This window comes from Anabas testudineus, chromosome 10 (genome assembly GCF_900324465.2).
Source record: "Anabas testudineus chromosome 10, fAnaTes1.2, whole genome shotgun sequence".
NCBI lineage: Eukaryota > Metazoa > Chordata > Actinopteri > Anabantiformes > Anabantidae > Anabas > Anabas testudineus.
In genome coordinates, this window is record NC_046619.1 from 18,662,858 (window position 1) to 18,688,458 (window position 25,601).

General features: G+C 38.5%; 4 protein-coding genes and 1 non-coding gene across 5 annotated transcripts; 1 reads left to right on the forward strand and 4 right to left on the reverse strand.

The window, feature by feature from the left end:
• Positions 1–1,021: 1,021 nt before the first annotated feature.
• LOC113161055 (eukaryotic translation initiation factor 4E-1A) lies at positions 1,022–5,762 on the reverse strand. Its single transcript, XM_026358553.1, has 7 exons — positions 5,690–5,762; positions 4,618–4,721; positions 4,351–4,446; positions 4,017–4,080; positions 2,973–3,086; positions 2,441–2,580; positions 1,022–1,758 (listed from the first exon to the last, which is right to left on the reverse strand). Exons 1-7 carry the CDS (start codon positions 5,705–5,707, stop codon positions 1,644–1,646), a joined length of 651 nt encoding a protein of 216 aa, XP_026214338.1. The 5' UTR covers positions 5,708–5,762; the 3' UTR covers positions 1,022–1,643.
• Positions 5,763–6,792: 1,030 nt separating this feature from the next.
• LOC113160487 (alcohol dehydrogenase class-3) lies at positions 6,793–10,228 on the reverse strand. The gene is made up of 9 exons (XM_026357772.1): positions 10,164–10,228; positions 9,637–9,738; positions 9,370–9,511; positions 9,176–9,263; positions 8,694–8,913; positions 7,847–8,107; positions 7,475–7,610; positions 7,012–7,150; positions 6,793–6,919 (listed from the first exon to the last, which is right to left on the reverse strand). The coding sequence occupies exons 1-9, from the start codon at positions 10,179–10,181 to the stop codon at positions 6,895–6,897; spliced, it is 1,131 nt and encodes a 376-aa protein (XP_026213557.1). The 5' UTR covers positions 10,182–10,228; the 3' UTR covers positions 6,793–6,894.
• Positions 10,229–10,617: 389 nt separating this feature from the next.
• Positions 10,618–10,689, reverse strand: trnae-cuc. The gene has a single exon. It is a non-coding gene; the product is annotated as a tRNA-Glu (tRNA).
• Positions 10,690–12,132: 1,443 nt separating this feature from the next.
• gar1 (GAR1 homolog, ribonucleoprotein) lies at positions 12,133–15,811 on the reverse strand. Its single transcript, XM_026357773.1, has 7 exons — positions 15,721–15,811; positions 15,220–15,421; positions 14,400–14,554; positions 14,235–14,294; positions 14,007–14,133; positions 12,762–12,866; positions 12,133–12,643 (listed from the first exon to the last, which is right to left on the reverse strand). The coding sequence occupies exons 2-7, from the start codon at positions 15,404–15,406 to the stop codon at positions 12,633–12,635; spliced, it is 645 nt and encodes a 214-aa protein (XP_026213558.1). The 5' UTR covers positions 15,407–15,421; positions 15,721–15,811; the 3' UTR covers positions 12,133–12,632.
• A 45-nt stretch (positions 15,812–15,856) lies between these two features.
• On the forward strand, positions 15,857–19,707 carry LOC113160486 (alcohol dehydrogenase class-3-like). Its single transcript, XM_026357771.1, has 10 exons — positions 15,857–15,919; positions 16,020–16,066; positions 16,280–16,381; positions 16,772–16,922; positions 17,018–17,105; positions 17,207–17,426; positions 17,774–18,034; positions 18,154–18,286; positions 18,684–18,822; positions 18,909–19,707. The coding sequence occupies exons 2-10, from the start codon at positions 16,049–16,051 to the stop codon at positions 18,931–18,933; spliced, it is 1,137 nt and encodes a 378-aa protein (XP_026213556.1). The 5' UTR covers positions 15,857–15,919; positions 16,020–16,048; the 3' UTR covers positions 18,934–19,707.
• Positions 19,708–25,601: the final 5,894 nt, after the last annotated feature.

Here is a 25,601-nt window from a genome sequence, read left to right on the forward strand (position 1 = left end):
AGAAAATATTGCAGCTAATATTGTGACCAGACAGCGCACTCATCTCAACTACTTATCTGACTCTAAAATGTCAAGCTGAAGTAAAGAATAACAGGGTTGGAGAAGCTGGTAACACAAGAACAATGTATTGCAATAATTAGTCATTACATAATAGAACGTCTGGTTTTACATCTCCCCATTGCAATAACTGAAATTGATGATTGTGTTGCAGAGGAAAATAATTAAATTATCCATCAAAAGCTATTATTACATTATCAGACAGTTAATTACATTAAGACAGTTTATCACATTTTGCACTCACCTAGAGTGACATTTAAATCTGACATGATTGCTTTGCATACACACAAACGTGCACACTTCCACATAATAAATGGCCTAACAATCTCACTGACCTGTACGAGGAGGACATCCAGGGGCAGAAAGATTAACTGTTAACTGATTAACTGCAGGGAGTTAATGTGCTTGAACCTCTGTTAGAACTGAACACATAATAGACAGGCTGGCATTAGTGTTATTAAACTTTAAATTTATAACACTATTAAAGAATCCACTGTACATTTTTATTTACAGCACGTTTTTGTACATTTACTCCTCAGATATGAGTCAACGTGTTACATTCAAGGCACCATTCAACAAAAAAAAATCTTTTGGTTTATATCACATACAAAAAACTTGGGATGGAACTGTTTCTGTGTAAATGTTCAAAGCAGTACACCCTTAAAACCCACAAACAGGCTGAAGAACACTTTACACTGATATGGCTTGTCAAAGAACAAAAACAATAGTTTTAATTTTACAAAAAATAAGTGATGAAATAGAAAGCTATATACTCTGGTATGACAAGATAACTAGAATTTGCTATCTGAGGGGGCTCTTGGTCCATTTCAGTGTGAACGTTTAAGTTTGTTCTCTAGTGAGAAGTCGTCACTCAGTGTGAAGCACCATGTTTTAGAGTTTGTTCCCCCGACTCCACTCTCCTAAACTACATAAATCTCCTTTTTCTTTACAATCTTTACAATTACAACAGGCAAAAGGAAGATGAATCTAAAAAGAAAAAAACAATCCCATCATTTTCTTAATTCAGTTCTGTCCATATGCATCGTTATTAGTTCGTAGGAAAAACAAACCCATACATTTACACTGTAAATTGACAAACTGGTGTTTGCAGTACAAACAAAAGCCTACAGCTGTTAACAAAGTTAAACATTTTTCACTTTGCTTTTTGCATTTAATATCAAGTACTTTGACAGATAACTGATATACACACACAGATGTTAGTTTACAGAAATGTACAGCTGCAATAGAAAATGAAAACAGGGCACCAAAACATCCTTAGTTATCTTCAGCCCATCATAACATAACGTTGAACATGGGGTGCTACATTTTACCTGAACATATGCTCACCATCTTCAGCCCACCACCACAAAACAAACAAAAATGAAAGTGCTACATTTTAAGCACACATACTCTCACCATATACAAAAGCTTTGGTTAACCAGCAACAAACAGGCAAACGAAGAGGAAGAAATGTTTTCCCCACTAGACATGCCAGTTACATTTGTGGACAAATTACACAAAATCTGTGCTGACAACAGAAAAGGAAATAGATATATATAATGGTTGATGATTCTCGACAATGGTCCTTAGGCAACAAACTTGTTCTTGGTTGTGGATCCACTCTTTGTGGCTGTGTCTGCATGTGACTGGTATCCAATGATGACTTTTGGTGGAACGCCTAATCTCTCTTTATACACCCGACTGAAAGGCAGAGGACAAACAAGCATTTCATATTAGGAAATGCACATAAGAAGAAAATCTAAACCTTTATTTAGGGATGTATAGCAGACACAGTCATACAATAGTCTGCAACGACAATAATCCTTGCCCATGTCATCGCCATCAGGCTGTAGCATACTAATCTACGGATACCATCCACAGATAAAGCTGTGGAAAATCTCACCAGAGCATGTACATACACACATCTGAAAAGCTACAGCATGATACTGGGGATTTCTGTCCAGCCGTTATCATCTACCACTGAACTAAGACACAGAATTACCTACATGGGTGTAAAAGTGGAGGGGAAACAGGGGGAATACATGATGTTATTGTTTTTACAACTAAAGACCAAATAATATAAATACACAATGTATTCTTTGTGGGATATGGACATTTAGCTTTCAAGATAATACAGCACATTTTTACAATTTTCATGTTTCCAATTGTACGATTGTGTAACTGGTTATTCTGATCATTAAAAAAAAAAAAAAAAAAAAAAAGGATCTGTTTGTAGTTGTTGTGCTTTGTGTGCGAGAGATGTTAAAAAAGGTTTAATAAATTGTTACTGCAGTTGCATGTGTTTAAAATTCATTTCACTATGGCTGAATGTTTTTTGACAACCAGTAATTTTACATAAATAGTTGTGTCATCTTAAGCTCACCCTATGTGTGTGATGGCCTCTTTGTTTTCATAGTCTGTGGTCCATATAGCAATTTTATCTCCTTTGGCTCGGACGTTAATGACAGCTCCACACACATCATCACTGTAGTCGTCAAAAGCTTCACCCACAAGACACAAGAGCTGCAGGAAAATCAGACATTTCCATATGTCTTGTTAATGGGGAACAACCTATTTTCAGTGACAGGTGGTAACTGAAACATCTTTTCCTTAGCAGACACTTGAATTTTAAGTGTTATACATACCGTGTGCATTAAATGTCTACACAGACCAGAATCATATGACCTTTAATATGCACAAGTCTAACACAGCTATAATAATAACATTTGAAGATGGTTCAGTTCTGCTGAAGTGTCCCATTAAAATCAGAAAGATGAAACCAAAGTAAATAAATGGAAATGATTTGGATGATTTCCATCGGTGCCTTTCCCAGTGTGATGTGCCAACATGTTGTCCACATATGGATAAGACTAATGATGGTTTAGTTAATGTATCCATTCCTCGAATTAACATACCGTCTCCAACCAGAAGCGGTCCAGATCTGATTTGCGTTGTTGTTTAGATAAAGTTATCAGCCACCGGCCACCTCGTCGATTCCTTTCATCTTCCCACATGGGCTCAATCCCATCCTGTACAAAAATAAAGATTGCAGCATTAAATGTCTAAAATGAATAAATGCTTAGAACAGGGTAGGAAAAAAAATGGCTGAAAGCCTGTTGTCATGTATGCATATTCAGATTTTATCTCCAAGTAACAAGTGTTGCACAAGGGTGGAAAGCTCATTCAACAGGTTTTTAGCTGTATACCACACTGCCATCATTTTAGTTTGAAGAGCACCACTCTGTTTTTTCCCCCAGTTGTTTATATAATGGCACTATGCATGCAGACACTATTTTAAACAACTCTGCAGATCACATGTATAATCTGTCCAGTTATGCCATCAGAGCTTGTATATGGCACTGTAGCATACTGACCTTGTCATTGCGCTGTTTACCAGTACCAGTAAAGTAAAGAAAAATAAATGGCTCTTTGTTTAAAAGAAAACCATAGTCACAGAAAATTTGAATATTTGAAAATCATTGGCCATCCTTGGTTAGAATTCAAATAATTTGTCCCCACCATATCACCTTTAAGAGTGCCATCTTTCCATCTGCTTCTTGTAACACTGACATCAGTTTTAGCTTTGACTGATGCTCATGGCTAGTAGCTGACGTAGGATGTCAAATACGAAAACTGCAATGATAAATTTACCCATAAGCAAATCTCCGAAGCCACAGTTCAGTTCATAGCTCCATATTCTTTTTGTTTGTCCTTTTTAAGGGGTCTAAACACAGATGGTGTACACTCTGTATTGTCCCTGAATGTCTCACTACAGAGACCGTGGTACCGCTTTTATCTCAGTTTCAGCACTGTGACATCTCTTACCATCAGGGGATGTGAGCATTTAACACTACTGGAACTTTCAACAATATCTAGTACTAATACTAGTGATTATTCTTTTAAAATTACAGTTAAGAATTAAGTTTTAAAAAGATTGTGGTACGCAATGCCACTCTTACCTTAAAAAGCGAGTAGTCACAGCCAGACATCAAGTTACTTGAAAGCTGGATGTGATTGTATAATCTGGAAAAGAAGAAGTATGGGTTCCGCTCAACTGCAAAAACCCTTTTCAGCCTGACTAAAACATGGTGCAATATAAATTTTCACCATCACATTTCACCAAGCAACTGACAACAGTTTTGTTTTAGTGAAAACAGGTCATAAAGAAATTGTATAGCAATGAAAATGCTGCATATAATAGTTGGACCGATTGGAAACCAATCTTGTTTGTAAGTAGGTCTGAAAGCAGTTTTCAGTGCAGTCATGTAGAGTATGTAGATATAAAATACTTACGCCCAAAAGTCTTCCACTGTGTCAAATTTGGAGATGAGACGAAGGTTGGCTTGCCATGTTTTGCTTTTGTCATTTTTGAAAAACCAAAGAGCCCACCTGCAAAGAAAATCCCATAGTTACTTTACTATAGTTAGATGCATTACCTGCTCCATTACCATCTTCCATAAAACTAGTGAGATTAAATTAATAACGCACTGGCTCACAAAGCAAATGTAATTGTAACTTCATGACTAATGTAAAAAAAGTAAAAGGAAACTGTGGACTTACTTGTTCTGTAATGGATGCTTGATGTATGCTTCAGAACTCACAACCTTTTGAATGGTTGTTTCGTGTCTTTCCTTTTCAGGGTTTGCAGAAACTGAAGTTGACGCCTGGAAAAAAGTTTATTGCTCTAAATAATTTCAGACAAATGTCAAAAGTCAGAGTGGTAATATTTTTAAGTGTACAAGGAAGATGCATTTATGTTTATATAGGCAGTATGGGTAATTAGCATTTTTGTTTAGGGTGCAAAACACATTTAGCACACACATGTCTTTGCAGGTCAACTGAAAATACCTGAGCCATTCCTAAAGCCAAAGCTTAATTTCACAATAAAAGAGCATTTACTTATTACTTATTTTAAATTTAGGTGCATTCATTTGCAGATTTACAACATACACATCCTATAATAAAAATATATAACATGTCCATGACATATAAAGGACTGTGGCCTCCTCCTTTTAATCAGGAACAGCATGCTCACACCAGGATTCATAGTTAAAATAAAGTTGAACCACAGGACCTGCTGCAGACTTGTAGCTGAAGTGGAGCAGTAATAATAAGTTTTACTCAGATAATGCACGGTCCTGCTCCTGACATAGTAAGAAAATGAAGTCTCGATATGGACAAATAGAGATTTAGCTACTGTGTTAGCATGAACATTAAACTTCCACGTTAGGTGGAGCTGGACTGTTGACAGGTAACGTTACCAGCACGCCACTCAAGCGTCGTTCATTCATCCGAGGAGGAGAGTTTATCTCGGGGCACCGACTGAGGCCAGCCCCGCTTTCTCCAGACGTGGTTCCCCACGTTATATGACATCTATTTTAAATAATACAGCGACTAACAAACGATGATACTAGCTACGAAGAACCACTAACGTAAACCTACAATGCTAAAGTCGTACAGTTTCACTAAGCTAGCAAGTTTAGTTGTGTGTTGACGTTAATTACAGGAAGTTTAACGTTACATAATAAGTGAAGCTGTCTCGTCTGTGACTGTTAAAGCATCGACACCTTGTCTTTTTATCCCCATATTGTGTTGGTGACAGAATAAACCCCTCAAACTGTGAAACACTCACCACCAGAGCGGTCGCCATCTTCTGGAAATCACACTCACTATTCGGCGTCTGTTAAAATAGCTGATTGGGCCAGCTGGGAGTCCGCAGTGCGCATGCGCGAGTAGTAGGCAAAAGTAGTGAGGCAGTAGTAGAAGTACTCAGAAGTACTCAGAAGTACTCAGAAGTACTCAGACCAAATAAAGTACCCGACCTTGTATTTTCATGTGATTCTTTATAATTTTTCTTCATTTTTTGGGAAGTTCAACTGAAAATACCTGAGATTAAATGTTTTTTTTTTTTTTTTTTTTGCAGCTCCTGAAGCCAAATGCTTAATTTCAATAAGTTAATACATTTTAAATGTGGAGTGCATACATTTGCAGATTCATTTACAAACATACACAGCCTATTTAAATGTACAACTCAGTTCAGTTTATAAAATCTCTAAAATTATGCAGAATACGTCTAAAAAACATTTTGCATGCTCTGTACTTTCACTTGTGTTATTTTTTGCTGATTATTTGTATTTTAGCTTGAGTTGAAACACTATTTCTACAGTGTGACACTGCCACGACCCAGATCACTTCTTTTCCATGATGAAAATAAATAGTTGCAAAACAAAGTCTGCGTAGCAAAATCCAAGCCTCAACCTTATTAACCTCATTCTCAAATAATCATCTCGGCACCCCTGTTGACGTGTGTTTTAGTATGACACAATATTTCACACCATACAGACTTAGAAGATCAGAACAAATAATCAAGTTAACACAACATTTTGAAATATTTCTGATTGCATGATTAGGATATTTTAGTTAGGATGTGCATTTAACGCTAAAGGTTGTGGTTCACATGCTCTTCCATCTTCTACTACGCTGAGCCTGCTTCCACTGGAGGTTTCTTCCTACAAAGGGAGTTTTCCTCTCCACTGTCGACTAATGCTGCTCAAATGGGATTGTTGGGCTTTCTATATAATTCTGTATATTATACAAATAAAATGTAATTGGATATTATAACATCGATCATTAAATAAGCGACAAAAGAAAAGGAGAGAATAACTGCATTTTGAAACCAATTTAATCACACTTTGTTTCAAACTAGCATTTTGCTGTTAATAAAAATTATTTTTCAATACTGAAAGTTACAAAACAAGTGCAGAGAAATAAGTGCTGCAACTACGTGAGGAGTTTGTTTAATGTCAGTCTGTGAAGGGTGTCAATGTTTCAGGCATTTCAGAAGGTCAGCACAGTGCGGATACTGAAATGACATAAAAATGAAAATATGTTAGTTAAAAAAAACCCAGAATACTAGAGTTATTTTCAGAATGCTGATTTAAACCTTCCTCTCACCCCTTTCCTGCATGCAGGAGGTCAAATCCCTCATTTATCTGGTCAAAGGGCAGAGTGTGGGTCACAAACTCATCCACCTTCAGTTTCTTATTCAAATAGTCTTCCACCAGTTTAGGAACACTCTCCACACTTTTCCAGCCTGGGGGTAAATATAAAAACAGGTTCAACAACTGGAATTTTCATTTGGCCATTTTGTTAATTGACAGAACAGCTAAAAAAATGTAAAACTACAATATTATTTTTTTTTTACATTCTGAAGCTAAAGCCTTTAATAACATCCTTTCTGCAATTGTGTGACGACTACATCAAGGGTACAAATACATTCTCATTAGAAAGCTATTTGATATCATTGTGTCTAATTATTAAGTTGAACTTCCATCTTAGATCTCAAAGGTTCTTGAACTCATCGAAATTTAGAACTGCTGCCAGACAACATTAAGCTTTTTAAAACGCAGTCGCTCACCTCCAAAGGCTGTTCCCCTCCACACTCGGCCTGTCACCAGCTGGAATGGTCTGGTTGAAATCTCCTGCCCAGCTCCGGCCACGCCGATGATGACACTTTCACCCCATCCTTTGTGGCATGCCTCCAGAGCAGCTCTCTAAAATAACACATTGGTCATTTTTCTCTGGTTCTTATGCACCATCTTTTAAATTGTGTTTTATATGCTGTTTATGCCACTATATTAAACATTGAACATTTATCTATGCACTTTTATGTACACCAACAACCCATCTAAGATGATATATATACTCTTAACCGACATGTTGCTAATTATTGCCTCTATATAATGAGTTTCAGGCTTTGCAAAATAAAATGTGAGAAAGCAGGGCTCACCATGATTTGCACATTTCCAATGCACTCAAAGGAATAGTCCACGCCACCGTCAGTCATCTCCACCAGAACCTCCTGGATGGGTTTGCTGTGGTCTTTGGGGTTTACAAAATCAGTGGCTCCAAATTCCTTAGCTTTCTCATACTTTGCAGGATTGATGTCCACACCAATAATCTTGGTTGCCCCAGCTACCTTGCAGCCCATAATAACAGCCAAACCAACAGCTCCAAGGCCAAATACAGCACATGTCGAACCAGGCTCCACCTGTGTGTGCATGAAGAACAACAGACTTTAAGATTCAGAACATCTATGTATGAATCTACTTTATAGAATAATATTAAAAAACCTTATGTATGTAACTTGAAATGTGTTTCAGCTAATAAAGCTGACACATAATTACATATAACAATAATGTTCTTGAGTCTATTTTTATTGCAGGTACAAGTGTTTAAAAAGCTGACAAACTTGGAAACACACACCCTGACTGCACGGTTTCATGTCAGTCTTTCTGGAAAATATGGCAAATAAAAGTGTTAATGCTTCAATGTTTGTTTTCAACTGCGAAACAAACTACCCAGCCAACAATGCATATTCACATCTAATCTGAATGATTAATGTGGGTAACCCATTTCAGAGTGAAATCTGGGAACACTGACAAATTCTGCATTACTTTCCACAGTTGCGTTTAAGCCGCAATGTGTGACAAACACAATATGCACGAAGAGCTTTAAACAGTTAAAGCTCTCACAATTTTCCATCTAACTTGAGAAGAAAAGGAAAATCAGCAACAAATGTTTTACTTTTTTACTGAGGCAGTGTTATTGCATGGCCAACAGCCTGTGATACCCACCTTAGCAGTGTTAAGAGCAGCACCATAACCTGTGGAGATGCCACATCCAAGAAGGCACACTTTATCCAGTGGAGCGTTCTCGTTCACTTTGGCCAGAGAGATGTCGGCCACCACAGTGTACTCTGAGAAAGTGCTGGTACCCATGAAGTGAAACACTTGCTTTCCCTTGCAAGTGAAGCGTGAGGTGTTATCAGGAAGCAGGCCTTGGCCCTGGGTTACCCTGCAGGGTGGAAGCACAGAGAAAAGATTATTTCTATTTATGTGGAGATGATGAAACCCAGTTGCTGTGTATGTCAATGAAGGCGGGAGCTCCAACTCATAATGACTGAGCTTTGATTTAGCTGCCCAGGGGAAGGAAACCTGAGGCTGCCAGTTTAATTATTGAGGTTGCCAGCTCTGTCACAACAAAATATATTTTACACTTCACTTTTATCTCTAAAACAGTTTTCACCAACTTAAGGATCTTTAAATTCAACCATTACCTGATTTTTTGGCACAGGTTGGTCTTGGGATTTTTGCAGAATTTGCATTCACCACACTGTGGCACATACAGCGGGATGACCGTATCACCTTTGGTAAAGACAAATGTCAACAATTAAAATGACAAAAGCAGTTCGTATTCAATTATTTGCATGGTCACGCTTGAGTTTCAATATTGTCACTGGTGGTTCCTCACCTGGCTTGAACTTGGTGACACCCTCACCGACACTTTCAACTGTACCAGCCCCCTCATGGCCCAAGATGACAGGGAAAAGTCCCTCAGGGTCATTTCCACTCAGAGTGTAGGCATCTGTATGACACACCGCTGTAGCAAAGAGCTGAGAGGCAAAGCGTTAATTTAACTTCAACAAAGTCAGACACAGGTGCTATAGATGCAAGGTGGAATATTTTAACATATTTTAGTATGTAAGAGCCACATCACCCATGCATTGGTTTGCATTACCTTGATTCGGACTTCATGAGCCTTAGGTGGAGCCACCTCCACCTCTTCAACGGAAAGAGGCTTCCCAGGTTCCCAGGCAACTGCTGCTTTGCACTTGATCACCTGAGGGGAAATCACAGTACGTCTGTTCAATCTAATAAATCTAATAAATTAATAAATGCAGCCATGACAGCACTGGTCGATTTAGCCTTTGACCTGTATCCAAGGTTGTGCAAGAGTTCATTGTTTGAGTGGCCGCTAACGCCCCGTTTTGATGGCACTTAACCAAGAATTTAAACGGAAATCTCTGGACAGGCTTTGCAGCAACTTACAAATACCGGCTGAACACAGATCTGTGCAAAGTCCTGGAGAAGTGATTTTTATTATTACTCTTTGTGCATTCAACGTGCGTAAAGTCGTGCACGTCAACTGATCTTGTTTTTCTACGCTACATATATGATTTTTACCACCGTAATGACGCCAGCGCACCTCAGAAAATGAATTAAAAACAGCCCCAGTGCATTTTGTAGGACAGTAAGTCTACTCACTTTTCCAGCTGTCTCCATGATCGCTCCTTCACCACGAGAGGAGGGAGCGGGGCGCAGGCGCAAAGGTGTTCACATCTTGGCCAATCAGAAACGAGAAAACGTCGGTGACGTGTGACGCAGACGAATAAAAGTACTTGAAATAAAAAATAATATTTCATTATTTTTCTTTTACATTCTTCTATTCTCATTCAGAATCATGTCATATAAATATTATTAAATAAATTAAAAGAACAATCACAGTTTTGAGTGTGAAAGTTCAATCTTGACATTAGAAATTAGGTTTGACCTTATAAGTAAGTAAATAAGTAAAATAACTAAAAACTGAGCGTCATTTACGTAGTAAATTAAGTAAAAGCACAAAATTAAAATGGGAGTAGATTAGGTTTAAAATGGCCCGTGTGACTCACACATAATATAAGTTATTGCAGTGTCAAAAATATTATACAAAAGGTAGTTCCCTGACCGGGAATCGAACCCGGGCCGCGGCGGTGAGAGCGCCGAATCCTAACCACTAGACCACCAGGGAGGTGGTAGGACAGTATGGAAAAATAGAGGGGAAGGTCATCAATCATCATCATCATCATCATATATCTTTCTTAAACTCAGATACAGTATAATAATAATAATAATTATTATTATTATTTTATTTAAAATTATAATAATAATAATTATTATTATTTTTATTAAAAAATTATAATAATAATAATGATGACATTAAGACACAATAAAGGTCAGTACAAAGGGATGTTCCCTCTTTAGCAGATGAATGTGAAAACAGGCATTTAGTATCAAACCCCCTCCAAAAGTATTGGAAAAGTGAGGCCAGTTCCTTTACTTTGGCTGTAGACTGTAAACATTTGGTTTTGACATCAACAGATGAATATGAGACAAAAAAATCAACATTTCAGCTTTTATTTCCAGGTGTTTATTTCTGGATCTAATACACAACTTGGACAAAGCTCCTTTTGTTTGAGCCCACCCCTGCTGCATGATGATGGTTGCATCTTTCTTTAAATTGGCAGACAAAATGTTTCTTTAGACTTCTGAGTTCATTTTGCTGCTGCCATCATGTGTAACATCATCAATGAAGATTACTGAGCCTGTTCCAGAAGAAGCCATGACATTACCTCCACTCTGTTTCATAGATGAACTTGTAAGTTTGGGATCATGAGATCCTGTTTCTCTCCAAACTTTAGTCTTTTCCCATCACTTTGGTAAAAGTTAATCTTTGTCTCATCGGTACATGAAACTTTGTCTCAGATATTTTGAACATTATTTGGTAAATTCTAGCCTCGGCTTCTAATTCTTCTTGCCAGTGATTGGTTTGCATCTTCTGGTGTAGCTTCAGTACAAACTATTGAAACTGGCCCTGGACAGAAATGACACAAAAACTTGTTCCCTGACCGGGAATTGAACCCGGGAATCCTAACCACTAGACCACCAGGGAGTGTGTGCGCCATGGCAGGAAAATCATAGGGAACCTCATCAATCTGTCTATGGTCAAATTAATTCATGACAACTTCAATTAACAGTTTACACCTAAACCTAACTGGAACTAAAAGTCACATCTCAGGAGCTAATGTTACATCTATGGACTGAATTTATTGTCTGGAACAGTGACTTAAGTGGCTATTAAGTTATTTACAATCCACTACTTGTGGATTATACAAGTGTAATATACAAGTGTATATTAGCATTAGTTTTACAGCAAAGGTAATGGTACCCCTAGAAAATACAGTATGTAAAACGATTTGACCACAGGGACATGTTAAACTAATGTGTGTCTAGTAATTAGCATCACGTTTCTTCACACGTGTAATCAGTCAGGTTATTTAAAGGGTGAGAAGTGGTCACTGTCCATTTTGTCCATATATGTATAAAAGCACTGTCTAGTACACCGTTTGTATTTTACTTCACAACGTCAAAGACTCATGAACTAAAAGGTATATTGAAATAAGGAAAAGAGACAAATGGTTACAGAGCACCTTTTAATCAAGGTTTTTAACAATATGTTTAAGATTTTCCAAATTATGAGTATTAAAATACTCCATCACATATAGTCTGATTTCCATCAGACCAGAGTAATGCATGGAAGTTTAACAATGTGTCTCCTGAAATGTTTATCAAAAGCACAAACATCATGGCCAAATGTTTTTACAGAAAGAGTACAGGATAATGACATGCCTGTTCACAAAGGCACCCTATGAACCTCCATGGCAGGCTGAAAAGGTCCCCGGTTTGTTATGCACAAGCATAAATATGAAACTTTTCAAATTAAAAACAACAAGTTCCATCACTCCTCCAAAAACTGGTATAAAAATAAAACTAAACAAATCCAGTCAAGTTCTACAAATAGAGGTAATGTCCATATTGTGAATCCAACAGGCCAGACACTGGCCTTGAACACAGCCTTTTTGCTGGACTAGCTGTAGACAGGTGAGAAGCTCACACCAGACGAGCGCAGTCTGATCATCTCCCGCCTACAGGTAAAGAAAGAAGATGATAAATTCAAGCATTTTACACAAACTACATCACCTTCACATGTGGAAAGACAACTTAAAAATTGTCAGAACACGAAAATGGGGAAAAAATGCCAACCTCTGAATCCACGTCCACCACCACCTCCTCTGCCTCTGAAGCCTCCGCCTCCACCACCGCGTCCACCACCTCCAAATCCTCCTCCTCTCCCACCTCGAAATCCACCTTAAACAACAGCAACAAAAAGTTAAGCTAGATTAATCAGTGAAGTGAAGAGGTTTCTAGTTAGTGGCCAGTTGTCCAATACTACAACTACACACACTGGCTCTGCTCATGGGTGTGTCCTCTCATCATTGCTTTTTATCATGTGCACTGACAGCTGTAGCGAGTTATTAGGTTCAATTCTCATGACACTGCATTATAGGCTCTCTTTTAAGGTTTAGATCAGGACCATGGGTCTTAAGGATGGCGTGATAACATCCTAAAGCTGAATGTTTCCAATAACAAGAAATTAGGTATTGATTTTAGAGACAGTAAAGATGAGATTAGATTCAGCTATATACATGGGAGCCTACATGGGAGAAGAATCACCAGAGTCAAATTAACCCAAGGAATGTATATATAATTCCAATTAAGTCAAATGGATCTCATATATATATATATACTCTGAGTTAATTTAACACTGGTCTGTCAGCTTATTCAAGTATCTGGGTACAATTGTTGACACTCAAGCTTAAGTTGGACTTTAATGTTGAATCTTTTGTTTCCATGAATCCACCGTATTCAATGTGAGGCCAGAAAAGGGCTCATTCTTCGGAAGCTAAACTCCTCTGTATGTCCAGTCATTCTTAGCTGCTTTAATCAGTCTTTCACTGAGGGTCTTATGTTTTCTTTTATCTGCTGGTTTCCCAGCCTGTCAGTAAAAGATGGAAACAGTCTGAATAACTTGGGTAAGATTTGCTCCAAGACAACTGCTGTCAAATACAGAGATCTGGGTTCTTACTGCGATCAACAAATCAGAAGAAAGACCAAGAATATACTGGATTTACCAGAGCATGTCTCAACAGACAAAAGTTTCCCTGTTGCCTTCAGGATGTCAATATGCTCTTCCCCCAAGACTAATCGTTATTCAAAGTTCTTTATCCCTCTGCTGGCCAACTTCTAACTTAATTTGTACAAATGTTATTAACAACTATAATTTGTTTTTATTTACTGCTAGATTTATTTTTGAGTAGTTTTGTGTTTTGGTGCGATTGTGTAATTTAGTGAAAGCTGCTGTATAATTTAATTACTGTGGAATAGATAAAGTTGTATTGAATTGAACTCTAATCAACACATTCATCAACAGGTTCCTTGACAACTCACCTCCACGACCACCACCTCTTCCTCCACCTCTACCCCCACCACGGCCTCCTCTTGGCGGCCCCTTCTCTCCTGGCGGTCTGGGGAGGAATCTCTGCAGTGGGAGGAGCTTCATTGGATCTATATAAAACTAAAAGAAAATGATCAAGTTAGGTATGGTTAATACAGAGACCCTGGAATGCTCTTCTCTATACAAAAGCACTACTTTAAAATGTTACAGGTGCTTATTACCTTCTGCAATTTCTTAAATGAAGATGCCTTCATGTTTTCAGAAAGTTTGACTGAAAAATACTGCAAGTACATGTTAAGGAATCAACTGCATTTTGAGCTGCAATAGTGATACTTCAAAGTGGGTGCAGAGGTGAAGTCTCAAAAAAAGAGCTACAGAAAGGATACAAAGTCCCGAAGCTGGCCAAAAATCTCATCCACCTTCCCAATCTGCTCCTTGTTTTCCAAGTAGACTGGGGCATTGAAGTAGGGAACTTTGTTTTCCTCTGTTGTGCACTTACACACAATGTCATCTTCACATGGATGCATGAACTCTCCCAGTGCTGCAGAGTGGAAAGACATCGAAACACAGTTAGTTGTGTAAATTGTGCAGTAGCCTTAGTAAGACTAAGGCCCAGTATCAATTCCTCCTCAAAGAAAATACAGGACACCACAATGCGGGTTGCTATGGTATCACAACAAATAAAGAAGGTGTTCGTTTTTTTTTTTTTTTTTTTTTTTACTTATAAATAGAAACATCAGCGGAGATATTGATGACTTCAGAAGTTTCACATCCCTCATAAAATATCTTGAGTAGTTAATATTATCATATTATAGCAGAAGTTTACAACAACAAGTGCAGAACTTTTGTGAGCATCAAGTATAATGTGGACCATCGGTACAGCACTATGTTAAGTTTGGGTTTAATTACTATTGAGAATTGACTTTGCATTTTCTTGCCTTCCATATAAATAAATAAATAAATACAACACCTAATGATGTGAATAGTATTTACATTTTGCATAAGAGTCTGTCATGGTTCATGGTGCTAAAGTACGATCATGAAACTAGGCGAAACTCTTCAGGACATGTGGAAGCTAAATTTCTAACTCATTGCACTGAATCTTCCCTTTAGATCCATCTAAAAATAAAATCATTATCCTAAAAATATTGTGCATGATTACACAGCTCACTGGTTTTCAACATGACTACTTCTGATCCATCTTACCAACAACATATTCCGGAGGACCGAAGTCTTGCTGTCTGTTAAAACCACCTCTGCCACCACCGCGTCCAAATCCTCCACCTCTGCCTCCTCCACCACCTCTGAATCCACCACCTCGATTAAAACCACCACCTCGGTTAAATCCTCCACCTCTCCCTCCACCGCGTCCACCTCCTCCTCTGAAAGACATGTTTCTTCAAATCCTCTGTGAGAAACAAAGAAAATATGTGGATTATGAATGCAGACACAGACAACGACATCATAAAACACGCGAACTCACGATTGGACGAATGTAGCATGGAGCTTCACAAAGCTCAGCTCAACACAGTTCACGATCTACTGGGAACAAGTTCTTGCTAACATGCTAGCACAGCTAAGTCTCTCTAACTACACAATTCAGCCAGCGACCCTCAAATAAATCAATAAGTCGTGTGTTCACTTCAAAATATAAACACTGAAAATCATGCAACACTTATTTACACATAGTTAAAGTAAATAACTTACAATTTTGATCAGCTAGCTACAGCTATTTACACCGAAGCTCTTCCATGCGATGACAACACGTGTGGCCGAGGGCTGCCGGAAAGCGTTCACCACAGTCGGGAAGTGTCGTAAATTCACATCCTGTCCACATGATTATCTCACTTAAAGGAGCCGTCAGCTGGTCGACTCATCAAAACAAGGACAGGAGTCGCTTCAGGAGGTGTTTACAAGCGTTAGCGTTGATATAAAACGGGATGAAGTTGTGTATGTGTGACTAGTTGTGGACGCAGAGTAATACATCTGTATTTTTTTTAATACAGGCAATTTAATTACAAAACATTATTCAACAATGTCAACAGCTGGTCAGGTAAGAGAATAAAAACTTAATCTACCATGAATTTGTACTTTTGTTTGCATAAACTGATATTAATGTTAATGTGAATCTGACAGCTGGATGAATATGATCATAGCAGTTTATCCCAGTTTTAATTTACAAGTTCAGCCAAAATCCTCCAGCCCCGCCTCTCAAATATCATCTGACTCTCATATTGTCACAATCACATGCATTATTCTCTTTAAGGTGATCAAGTGCAAGGCAGCAGTTGCATGGGAGCCTGGCAAGCCTCTGACCATTCAAGATGTGGATGTGGCCCCACCTAAGGTCCATGAAGTCCGCATCAAGGTCAGCTGCCCCACCCTGATGTGTCTACAAGACACTGAAATATGTGAATAATTATTATTTATATACTGTGTCAAATTTATATGAAATAGTAAGCATAATGGCTTAATGCTGAATTTGCATCAGTGTCTAATGTAACTAAGAATATAATTTGTAGTTTAGTGGTGAAGTGAGCATTACTGTAGTTTTTGCTTTTTGATCATATAGCCGAGAAACACTATCTGGGGACATTTGAATACATTTGACTTCCTCGTTTAAATTCACGTCCTGTTGTTTATCTCGATATGTTTCACTTCCTAAGCGTTCGCTTGTTTCCTGTCTATGCTCTCTGCACTCAAGCACACCAACCTCCTAAAGCTGTAATATGAATCAGCACGTTTTCTCTATTGACAGATCGTTGCCACAGGTGTGTGCCACACAGACTGGGAATACCTGTATGAGTCTGGAAAAGGGATGAAGTCAAGACCATTCCCGCTAGTGCTCGGCCATGAAGCAGCAGGAATCGTGGAGAGCGTTGGTCCAGAGGTCACCAAATTCTCACCAGGTCAACTGTAGAAGCTGAGCTTTAATTCAAATTGATTTGTCTTTTTAAACATACACGACTCACACTGAAACCGTTTACTTTTGTTGTTTTCACAGGGGATAAGGTCATTCCTCTGTTTCTGCCTCAGTGTGGGGAATGTGAACGATGTAGAAGTCCTAAAACAAATCAGTGCAGGAAGAACTGGTGATTTCCAGCTTTACACACAGACAAGCACTTTTGCTCTAGGTCAAGCTGTTTCATTATCTGTCTTTTATTATTATATTTTTTTTATTATTGACTTTTAGGGCAAATATGCAATTGGGAGTTATGGCTGATGGCACGAGCAGGATATCTTACAAGAACCAGCAGCTGTACCAGTTCTTAGGTGTCAGTTCTTTCTCTCAGTACACTGTGGTGCCCGACACCTCGCTTACAAAGATAAGATGTGACGCACCGCTGGACAAAGTTTGTCTGCTCGGTTGCGGCGTCTCCACCGGTTATGGTGCTGCTGTTAAAACAGCCAAGGTAGGAAGATATCGATCATCTGGACACTTGCATTCAAATCCTATTTTGAAATCTGATGTACTTTGATGTGGATGTAATTAAGGGAGCTGGGATCCACCAGTCGTCAGTGTAAGGCTGCAGTTAGTTAATTTCCCCACTAGATGTCAGTAGATGACGAGAGCATCATTAAAGCGTATACCACCTGTTACAGGTAACTAAAGACATGTAGACAAATCATTGAAATAATTATGCACTAATGGGTATGTTTTAAAGAATGATGTAAAATACACTATATGAAGAGTGTCTACAAACATGATGAAGGGATCCAATCAGCTGACTGAGCTGACTCCCTCACTGTGTGCATCCAGGTTGAAAAAGATTCCTCATGTGCCGTGTTTGGGCTTGGAGCCGTTGGACTTGCTGCTGTCATGGGCTGCCAAGTTGCTGGGGCAAAAAGGATCATCGGCGTTGACATCAACCCCGATAAGTTTGAGAAAGCCAGAGTCTTCGGAGCCACTGAATGCATCAACCCCAGAGACCATGAGAAGGCCATCCAGGAGGTTCTGGTGGAGAAGACAGGCGGGGGGGTGGACTATGCTCTGGAATGTGTTGGAAGTCCAGTCATCATGGTGGGTGGGGGACAGTGACACAATTTAAAATTTAAACTTGTCATCTGTCACACTGAGTTTGTGAATTTGTATTTTTTAAAACTGGTAATTACCACGGCTGGTTCCTCGTGTTGTCACAGAATGCTGCACTGGAGTCTACAGCAGAAGCGTGGGGAACCTGTGTGATTGCTGGATGGACCGAGACAGAAACAATGAACATCATGGTAGAAAAGATCCTGATGGGGCGCACCTTGAAGGGAACTTATTTTGGAGGTGAACTTCAAACAAGTTACCAGGTCTTATAGATCATGGAATTAAGGATTTTAAGGAAGTTAAGTTCCCTAAAAAAACTGATTATTTAGATTGTTGTCAATTGATGATTTTATAGTGAGCTTTTTCTTTTGGAGGAGGCGGTAGCTCCAAATAGCTACACCAATATGAAATGCAGCTACGTGTAAAATGTTTTAGTTAAGCAAAAGATGTTGGTCATACAATGAGCAGTATCTATTACACAACATGACATCTGAATCCATTATCTAGAAAATCACTAGTAAGTAAATAAAGTATGTTTGCCAGTACAAAAACACCAAAACATAATAGCATGTAATACTTTTAAATAATGTATTATTCTTGATTAGTGAGGACTTACTTTTGTGATCCTCTTATGAAGGTTGGAAGAGCGTGGAGGATGTGCCTAAACTGGTGGATGACTACATGAACAAAAAGTTGAAGCTAGATGAGTTTATCACCCACAACCTCACTCTGGATCAAATCAATGTGGCCTTTGACCTTTTGAAAAGTGGGAAGAGGTAAGTGTTTCATTTTTAGGATTTAGACTTACTGTAGAACATCTGTGACCTCAGTGATCCTAATCCTTTCTCTTCTTCTTTCTTAGCATCCGCACTGTAATCAGTCTATGAAATGGTCGAGAGGCGGCTAAACCTGAAGAGGGTTAACTTCATAAGAAGGTCGTCAACATCCATAATCAATGTAATATTACTCTTTGAACAATCTTACATCGTATTTGTGTAGTTTAATGCTCTTTTGCTAATGATGAATTTTCTATTCTTGACTTTGTAATAATTAACCACACTTACCACTAGATGGCAGTGTAATATCAGGCTAAAGCCTCTGTGGCTTTTTGAAGCCATTGATTTCCTAACTGCAAGGGATTCTGTACATTTATATAGATTACATTCTTAGGTTGTTTTTTTTATCAATGACATGATCACCATAAAACATTAATTAGACATTTCTATGGTAGCATTAAGATGCATTTCGGCCCCATGCTTGGCCCCTGCAGCGTGTCTGATCCTGACATCAGTGTGAAGTGATTAATTAGCTCTGAATAGAAGATGTAGTAGAAGACACAGCAGTCAAACGACTGAATCTGTCATCAGCCATGGAAGTATCTGCTTTATGTGGTCATGCTTACCAAATTTCATCCTTGGTAATATTATATATTGATTTAACAGGGAGTCAATGAGAAGAGCTAAATTAACAGTTGTGCACTGTCAGGACAGAAGACAAAGGGCTGTTTGGGGAATGCCTTTAAGTGAAGAACTGAAATAGCTGTAGAAGGAATTTGTTTTATAGAGGTTCCATTCAGATCAAATGAATACCCTTGGCAGTTTCCAGTGCTTTTCCATCTTTTGTTTTTTTTTACGGAAAATAAATTTGTTCTCTTCCTCTTATGTTGGTCTCTGCTGCCTGCGTGTTATCAATCACACATTATACAGCTCAGATTCCCCTCATCTCCTCCTCCTCCTCCTCCTCCTCCTCCTCCTCCTCCTCCTCCTCCTCCTCCTCCTCCTCCTCCAAACAAATCTGAAAGTAAAGAGCTGGAAAGGTTTTCAAGAAATAAAACAAAATGTGTTGAATGAAGCAGTGTTGGGAGACATGAGGGAAAGGTCACAAGAAAGAAGAAGACAAGTTTTCACAGGTGATTGTGTGACTGGGCACCCTCTATAAATGGCACCATCTATAAATGTTGGACATGCTCACAGATTTATAAGGATTTCTTGGGGACATGTGTCTCAATGTCTGCCTCATCTATGGGAAAGCCATCCAAAGTGATGACCATAAGTCTCCTACCTTTTTTTTCCTTTCTTTGTGTTTGAACTTTACAACCTCTGGACTTGTCACAGCATTGTGCAACTGATACAGGGAGGACATGCTTTCTGAATTACAGCCACAGCATTGTATACATTTTTGAAACTGTCCATCTGTTTCACATTCATCTGTGCTGCTCCTCTGCTGACATCTTACGGATAGGAAACTTCAGCAGCACGAAGCAGAGTTGAATAGTGATTGAAACAGCAACCTTAATATCTGCTAATCATATTTACACTTTTATTTCTATGTTCTTTTTTTTTTTTATAACCTATTTCTATCCTCACGTCTGTGCAACAACTCCTCCAAACTCCATGAAGATAATTGACAAACAACAGAAATGCCAGATGAGGTAAATGCCATCACACAAATAAAAGCATGTCTGGAAAAAATGTCAAAAAGTGCCGCCTTACCTTTCACAATATTTAGATTGGGATCAAGAGATTTTGCTTTATTTATTAGGCTATATTCCTGTGTGACTTACAGAGGATGGCGCACTGAATATGCTGATGGTACTGTACATACAGTATATTCACTAGAAACTACAAATCATACTATTTGGCACAACTGACTTAATTATAAGTTTTGTATGTGTGTATCTCCAATAGTAGATGCCTGCTGGTAACAACTTTGTATTTTTGTAGTTGTACTTTGTGTTAGTCACATTCTGTCTGTTTTTCTCTGTTACTGATCACCTGGGAACTGGTGGTTATAGATACAGGTTTCTCACTGTTTCTCACGTTTTTCTCCCTGTGGCCTTATAATTAGACATATTTTTTATTCCTCTTCCCACTAAGATGACATGACTGTGCTATTGAAAACTTTTAGAACACAAACAAAAGGAACAAAAGAGGAAGAACACACCTGAAAGAGACATAATCAGTTATACAGAGGGACAGAGGGAGAGATATACTGTCTAGTCCAGACTGCCATGGAAGAACGGCCCACTTAAGTCACAAAATACTGCCAATGTGAGACCCCTGATTTATCAGTAAATCCCGGCCATTATACAGCTGATGTCAGGCATCGCCTTTGACATCCCCTGTCTTTCTCTGACACGGTTAGCATTAGCTTCCGTGTCAGTGAAATACACCCAGCTTCACTAGAGGACAGCACAATTCAGAGCGTGGTTTCCTTAACGGACAACCAGTTTTCTGCTGCATTAGTGAATTGTTCAGTAGCAAATCTGAGGATATTGTTATCAAACTGTATTTTCCTCCAAGCAAGGGAAAAAACAATATTCTAAGCTTGATAATGTAATATATGATTATAAATAGCCTTTAAATAGATGTATTGGAATTGCACCTTCAAATTGCTAGTATTTTATTATAATGTACAGATGCACTTCTTGAAAACATTTATTTTTTTATATTTCTGTTTCAAACCCAAAGTTTGGCCAACATGAATGTATTATACATGCACACTATAAGTATCCATAGCCTCATATCTCAGAGGCCTAGTGTAATGTTGAACTCCAAACTGTATCATGCTCTTCTCACTGAGCCATGCATCACCATGTGTTTTGTATTTTGTAACCTGTCAATCATACAGTGCCAGTGTTTTATAGTTGAGTTGCAACAGAAATAGAAAACACAGAACAGGATTTGACAGACCACACATGGCTATTACCAAAGACACACACACACACACGTATGTATATAAAGAACTATATGCGTGACAGCCCTAAGCTTTTGTTGTGTTTTGTCTGACTGCAGCAGTAAAGTAGTAATTGAGAGATTAGCTCTAAGGTGCTATCGTGGCACTCCTTTGTTTGGCGTCTCTCTTGTTGGTCACACAGAATGGCAGCATGTGTGGGAAGGAGTCATACATGAGATAGTTTGTCTCAATGTAGTTGTTCTGAATCTGTCAGCTGAGCTGGTTAACAAGTGGAATTCACGGCAAATTCAGCATTTTGTTTCTGTCATACTTACATTTTATTCCGTATAAATGCTTTCATACTACCAACAAGCCTCAAGATTTATAGTTGCCTGGAGAGGTACAATAACTGTTGGATCATTTGACCTTATGGGCTGACAGAATTCATCCATGACAGAGTTGGAGCCAGCCCAGTCCCCTCTGCCACAATGCATTTTTCAACGTGCCAACATTGAGTCAACAAAGTCATTTCATGTGGTTATGGGCTGGAGGTAGGGGGAGATTTTTCTCTCAGACCCTGTGTGTTTACCCCCTAATCCCTAAGAAGAAGTTCACAAGCATGAGGAAAGTACTGGGAGATTTAGCTACCTCCCAAACCTGCTCAGTTTACTGCTCTCCTGTTTTCCACAGCCACATGGAGCTTGGGTAATTCCTGGGAATGTTTGTGAAGGTATTTTCTTTGTGCGATTGTAAGAATATAATTAGTATGAAATTGCAGGTTATCTTCCTATATGGAACAATCTGCAATTGTCCTACACTTTACACTAAGAAGGTGTGCACATTCAGTGAATTCTTTCATAAAGACCGTCTCATACTATCTTCACTTTATCCATCAGTGTCACTAAGTGCTGCAAGACTCAACTAAGTAGTTACCTAAGACTTCTATATAACTATAATATCTGTATTTCAAGCTCATATACAAAAAAATCCTGGATGATAGAGAATCTTCACCGACACTGAATAAAATACTGAAATATTGTCCATGCATTTTTAAAATGAATGTTGATTCATGTTTTTGTGTTGTGAAAACAAACATATTTATCATTTTGGGCCAATTTAAAGTTAGCAATTACAAAAACCTGCTGATACATAGATGTGTAACAATATGAAAAAGGTTACTTGTCATACATTACACTAAAATACGTGTAATGTGGTCTCTTGTTAAGTGCATCTGGATTTAGGATTGTACAGGAGATAATTTGATGTTTATATTACTAAATGCTGAATACTAGAGAGTTATTAATAAGACAAAAATAAAAAGTCATACTAATGCTACTAACAAAAATAATAGGAGCATGAAATATGTAACAGAACAGATCACCTTTACCATCATAACAAGTTGCAGCTGTCTAGATTCATGAATTACCCATGTCTGGTCTATTCTTCTGCTCTTCCTGATTGAAATTGCTCTTGGAGTGATACCCAAATGGCTGAATGCGATCTATAACCTCAAATTGTTTCCTTAAGTTAGTACATTTCTCCATGCGCTACTTGGAGTGCTTTTGCACTTGTTGTGTTTGGCTGTAAAAAAAACGATTCTGGCTCCGATGACTCTGATTTGTTACATCTTGCTTTTACTTGATGTATCTTCCAGCGCTGCTTCAAACGAGCCTCAAGGTTGAGGTAGGACGAGTAAAATGAAAATGAGTGTGTGGTGAGTCACAGTGACCTTGTTATACCACCACGGTAAAGTTCATCATTCTGTTTTTCTCCTTCACCTCCTGACTACTCACTGTTGTCCAAAGATGAGGCTCCCAAATCACTGTTCCCTGGCTCTCTGCCAGGCCACAAAAGGATTGGGCCAATCCCAAAAAATACACCCCTCACTGAACACAGTTGAAAGACTTTTCTTTGGCTGGTAATTGTGGTGAAAAGAAACCTGAAATGATCCATTATAGGTGCCTGGGCCCATTACTCATTCTCAAGCATCCCACAGATTTCAATTACATATTGGCAGACGGGACACAAGTGAGTAATGCTGAATTTACATTTACGTATATTTTTACTGCATAGCCGGAATAAAACATTCTGAATCACAAGGAGTGATTCAATTATTTTCCCCTGCTCTAGCTTTGACTTTCAACAGCTTTATGTAACTAGCAATAAGCACTAATTAAGACGTATTAGTTAAAAACCTAATGACAAAACAATAAAATCATTTACATAAACTGGTTTATTTATGCATTAGTTTAGGTGCAGTCATTCTGCTAAACAAACTTTTAGAATAGACTTTATTAAATGAGGGAAATAAATTAAAAAGCTATTTACATTTTATGCGTTACAGTTACACGTGACAGTGTTTGCTTCGTGTAAGTAAATGTGCAAATACAGTATGTGCAGAATTAATATGTCTAGAAAACCACTGTATTAGGATAAAATTGCAACCTGTCAAGATATAAAATGATGCATATCACAATTTGAAGCATTATATTGCAGTGCATTATTGGGTAGTACACTAAAAGGTACAATGATGATATTTATAATGTTCATGTGCAGAATAAAATAGTGATAATTAATAGGATGTTTAAAGACACAGTCACACAATTCCCTAAATAATGAAATTAGCTGACATCAATAGTTAATCATGGTGATTTTCTACCACATAACTGGAGTTATCATTTTAACTGGTCATTCTGCAATCCAATTAAACACCTTTAGGACCCCGATTTCAGGTGTAGAGCATCAGAAATCCTGAATGCCTTGTGGAAGTTTGTTGGGTCTGTGGGGTCAACTTCACTGCCAGCAAAACACACAGATTTAAACTTCAGCAATGGATTTAACATCAAATATGTAATCCTGACGAGCAAGGTTTGGACATGGACAATATTCTCACAGCCTCACACTGAGAGAGCCAACAGTTCGCTGCCACCAACTCAGCTCCATCGCTTTACTAAAAGTCTCACTGTTGCCCCTCATCTTAGCTGGAGCCTCCGTGTGCTTTGTGTTTGCCTATACTTCCCAAATCTCTAAGAGCAAACAGGAGCATGGGTAGATTAGCTTAATATCATCCTTGGCACTAAATATACAAAAATAAAATGTCATCCGTGTCCCAGGGTATAGTCAAAATAAGAAAGTCAAACCAGGGCTGCCCTGCAGGAGAGAGTGCAAAGGGCAACGTTTTAATTCCAAATTAATTCTGCATATGTATCTATCCTTTTAAATTTCTTATAATAGCTGCCCTCTCTACAGCTTACAGAAGCGTTCATGTAGAACCACAGTAAGAACTAAAATAAAATAAAAAAAATAAAAGTTGAAATGGATTTGAGTCAGTAATCTGGCTACTTCTTTGTGGTTGATATGGGAGTCTTGAGAAACAGGCAAATGACTGGGAATGAGAGCTAAAGCTAATAAGCAGGCCATCACTAATCTCTTAAACAAACCTACTCTCTCCCTATGTGGCCTTCTTTCTTGCATTATAAATAATGTATATTTTGCCAGCAACCCCACACACCAACACACACTCACACACCCCTCCTCCCTGATGTCTCTTTTGACTTCTGGGTTGCCGGTAGAGTTCAATCTGGTCTTCAAACACATCTTATTTTCCGCCCTTCCCCAGCCTTATTAGTTTACTTTAATTAGTGATATTGAAGGCAGGGGCAAATGAAGGGGGGTGTTGGTGGTGGTGGTGGTGGTGATGAGGAGGGAGTGGGGGGGGCAATTGTGGTGGTGTAAATACTGAAAACAAACATGAGAGCTGAATGGGAGGATGGCGACGAGTGCAGTCCCGATGCCGCTGCGCAGACGGAAGGGGACACATGGTGTAAGCAAACACTCGTAATTGCATTAGATTCCCCTGGCACATGGGTAATCTAGCCTT

Coding starts and splice junctions, on each gene's coding strand:
- LOC113161055 (XM_026358553.1), bottom strand. Junction 4,081..4,350: donor ACAGTGGAAGACTTTTGGGC/GTAAGTATTTTA, acceptor CTTCTTTTCCAG/ATTATACAATCACATCCAGC. Junction 1,759..2,440: donor GAGGCCATCACACACATAGG/GTGAGCTTAAGA, acceptor TCTGCCTTTCAG/TCGGGTGTATAAAGAGAGAT.
- LOC113160486 (XM_026357771.1), top strand. Junction 16,382..16,771: donor TCCATGAAGTCCGCATCAAG/GTCAGCTGCCCC, acceptor CTCTATTGACAG/ATCGTTGCCACAGGTGTGTG. Junction 17,427..17,773: donor CTGCTGTTAAAACAGCCAAG/GTAGGAAGATAT, acceptor GTGTGCATCCAG/GTTGAAAAAGATTCCTCATG.
- gar1 (XM_026357773.1), bottom strand. CDS start 15,406: ATGTCTTTCAGAGGAGGAGGTGGACGCGGTGGAGGGAGAGGTGGAGGA. Junction 14,555..15,219: donor TCCTCCGGAATATGTTGTTG/GTAAGATGGATC, acceptor TCCACTCTGCAG/CACTGGGAGAGTTCATGCAT. Junction 14,295..14,399: donor TTGGCCAGCTTCGGGACTTT/GTATCCTTTCTG, acceptor ATGTACTTGCAG/TATTTTTCAGTCAAACTTTC.
- LOC113160487 (XM_026357772.1), bottom strand. Junction 8,914..9,175: donor AACCTGTGCCAAAAAATCAG/GTAATGGTTGAA, acceptor TCCACCCTGCAG/GGTAACCCAGGGCCAAGGCC. Junction 8,108..8,693: donor CTGCTCTTAACACTGCTAAG/GTGGGTATCACA, acceptor ATGCACACACAG/GTGGAGCCTGGTTCGACATG.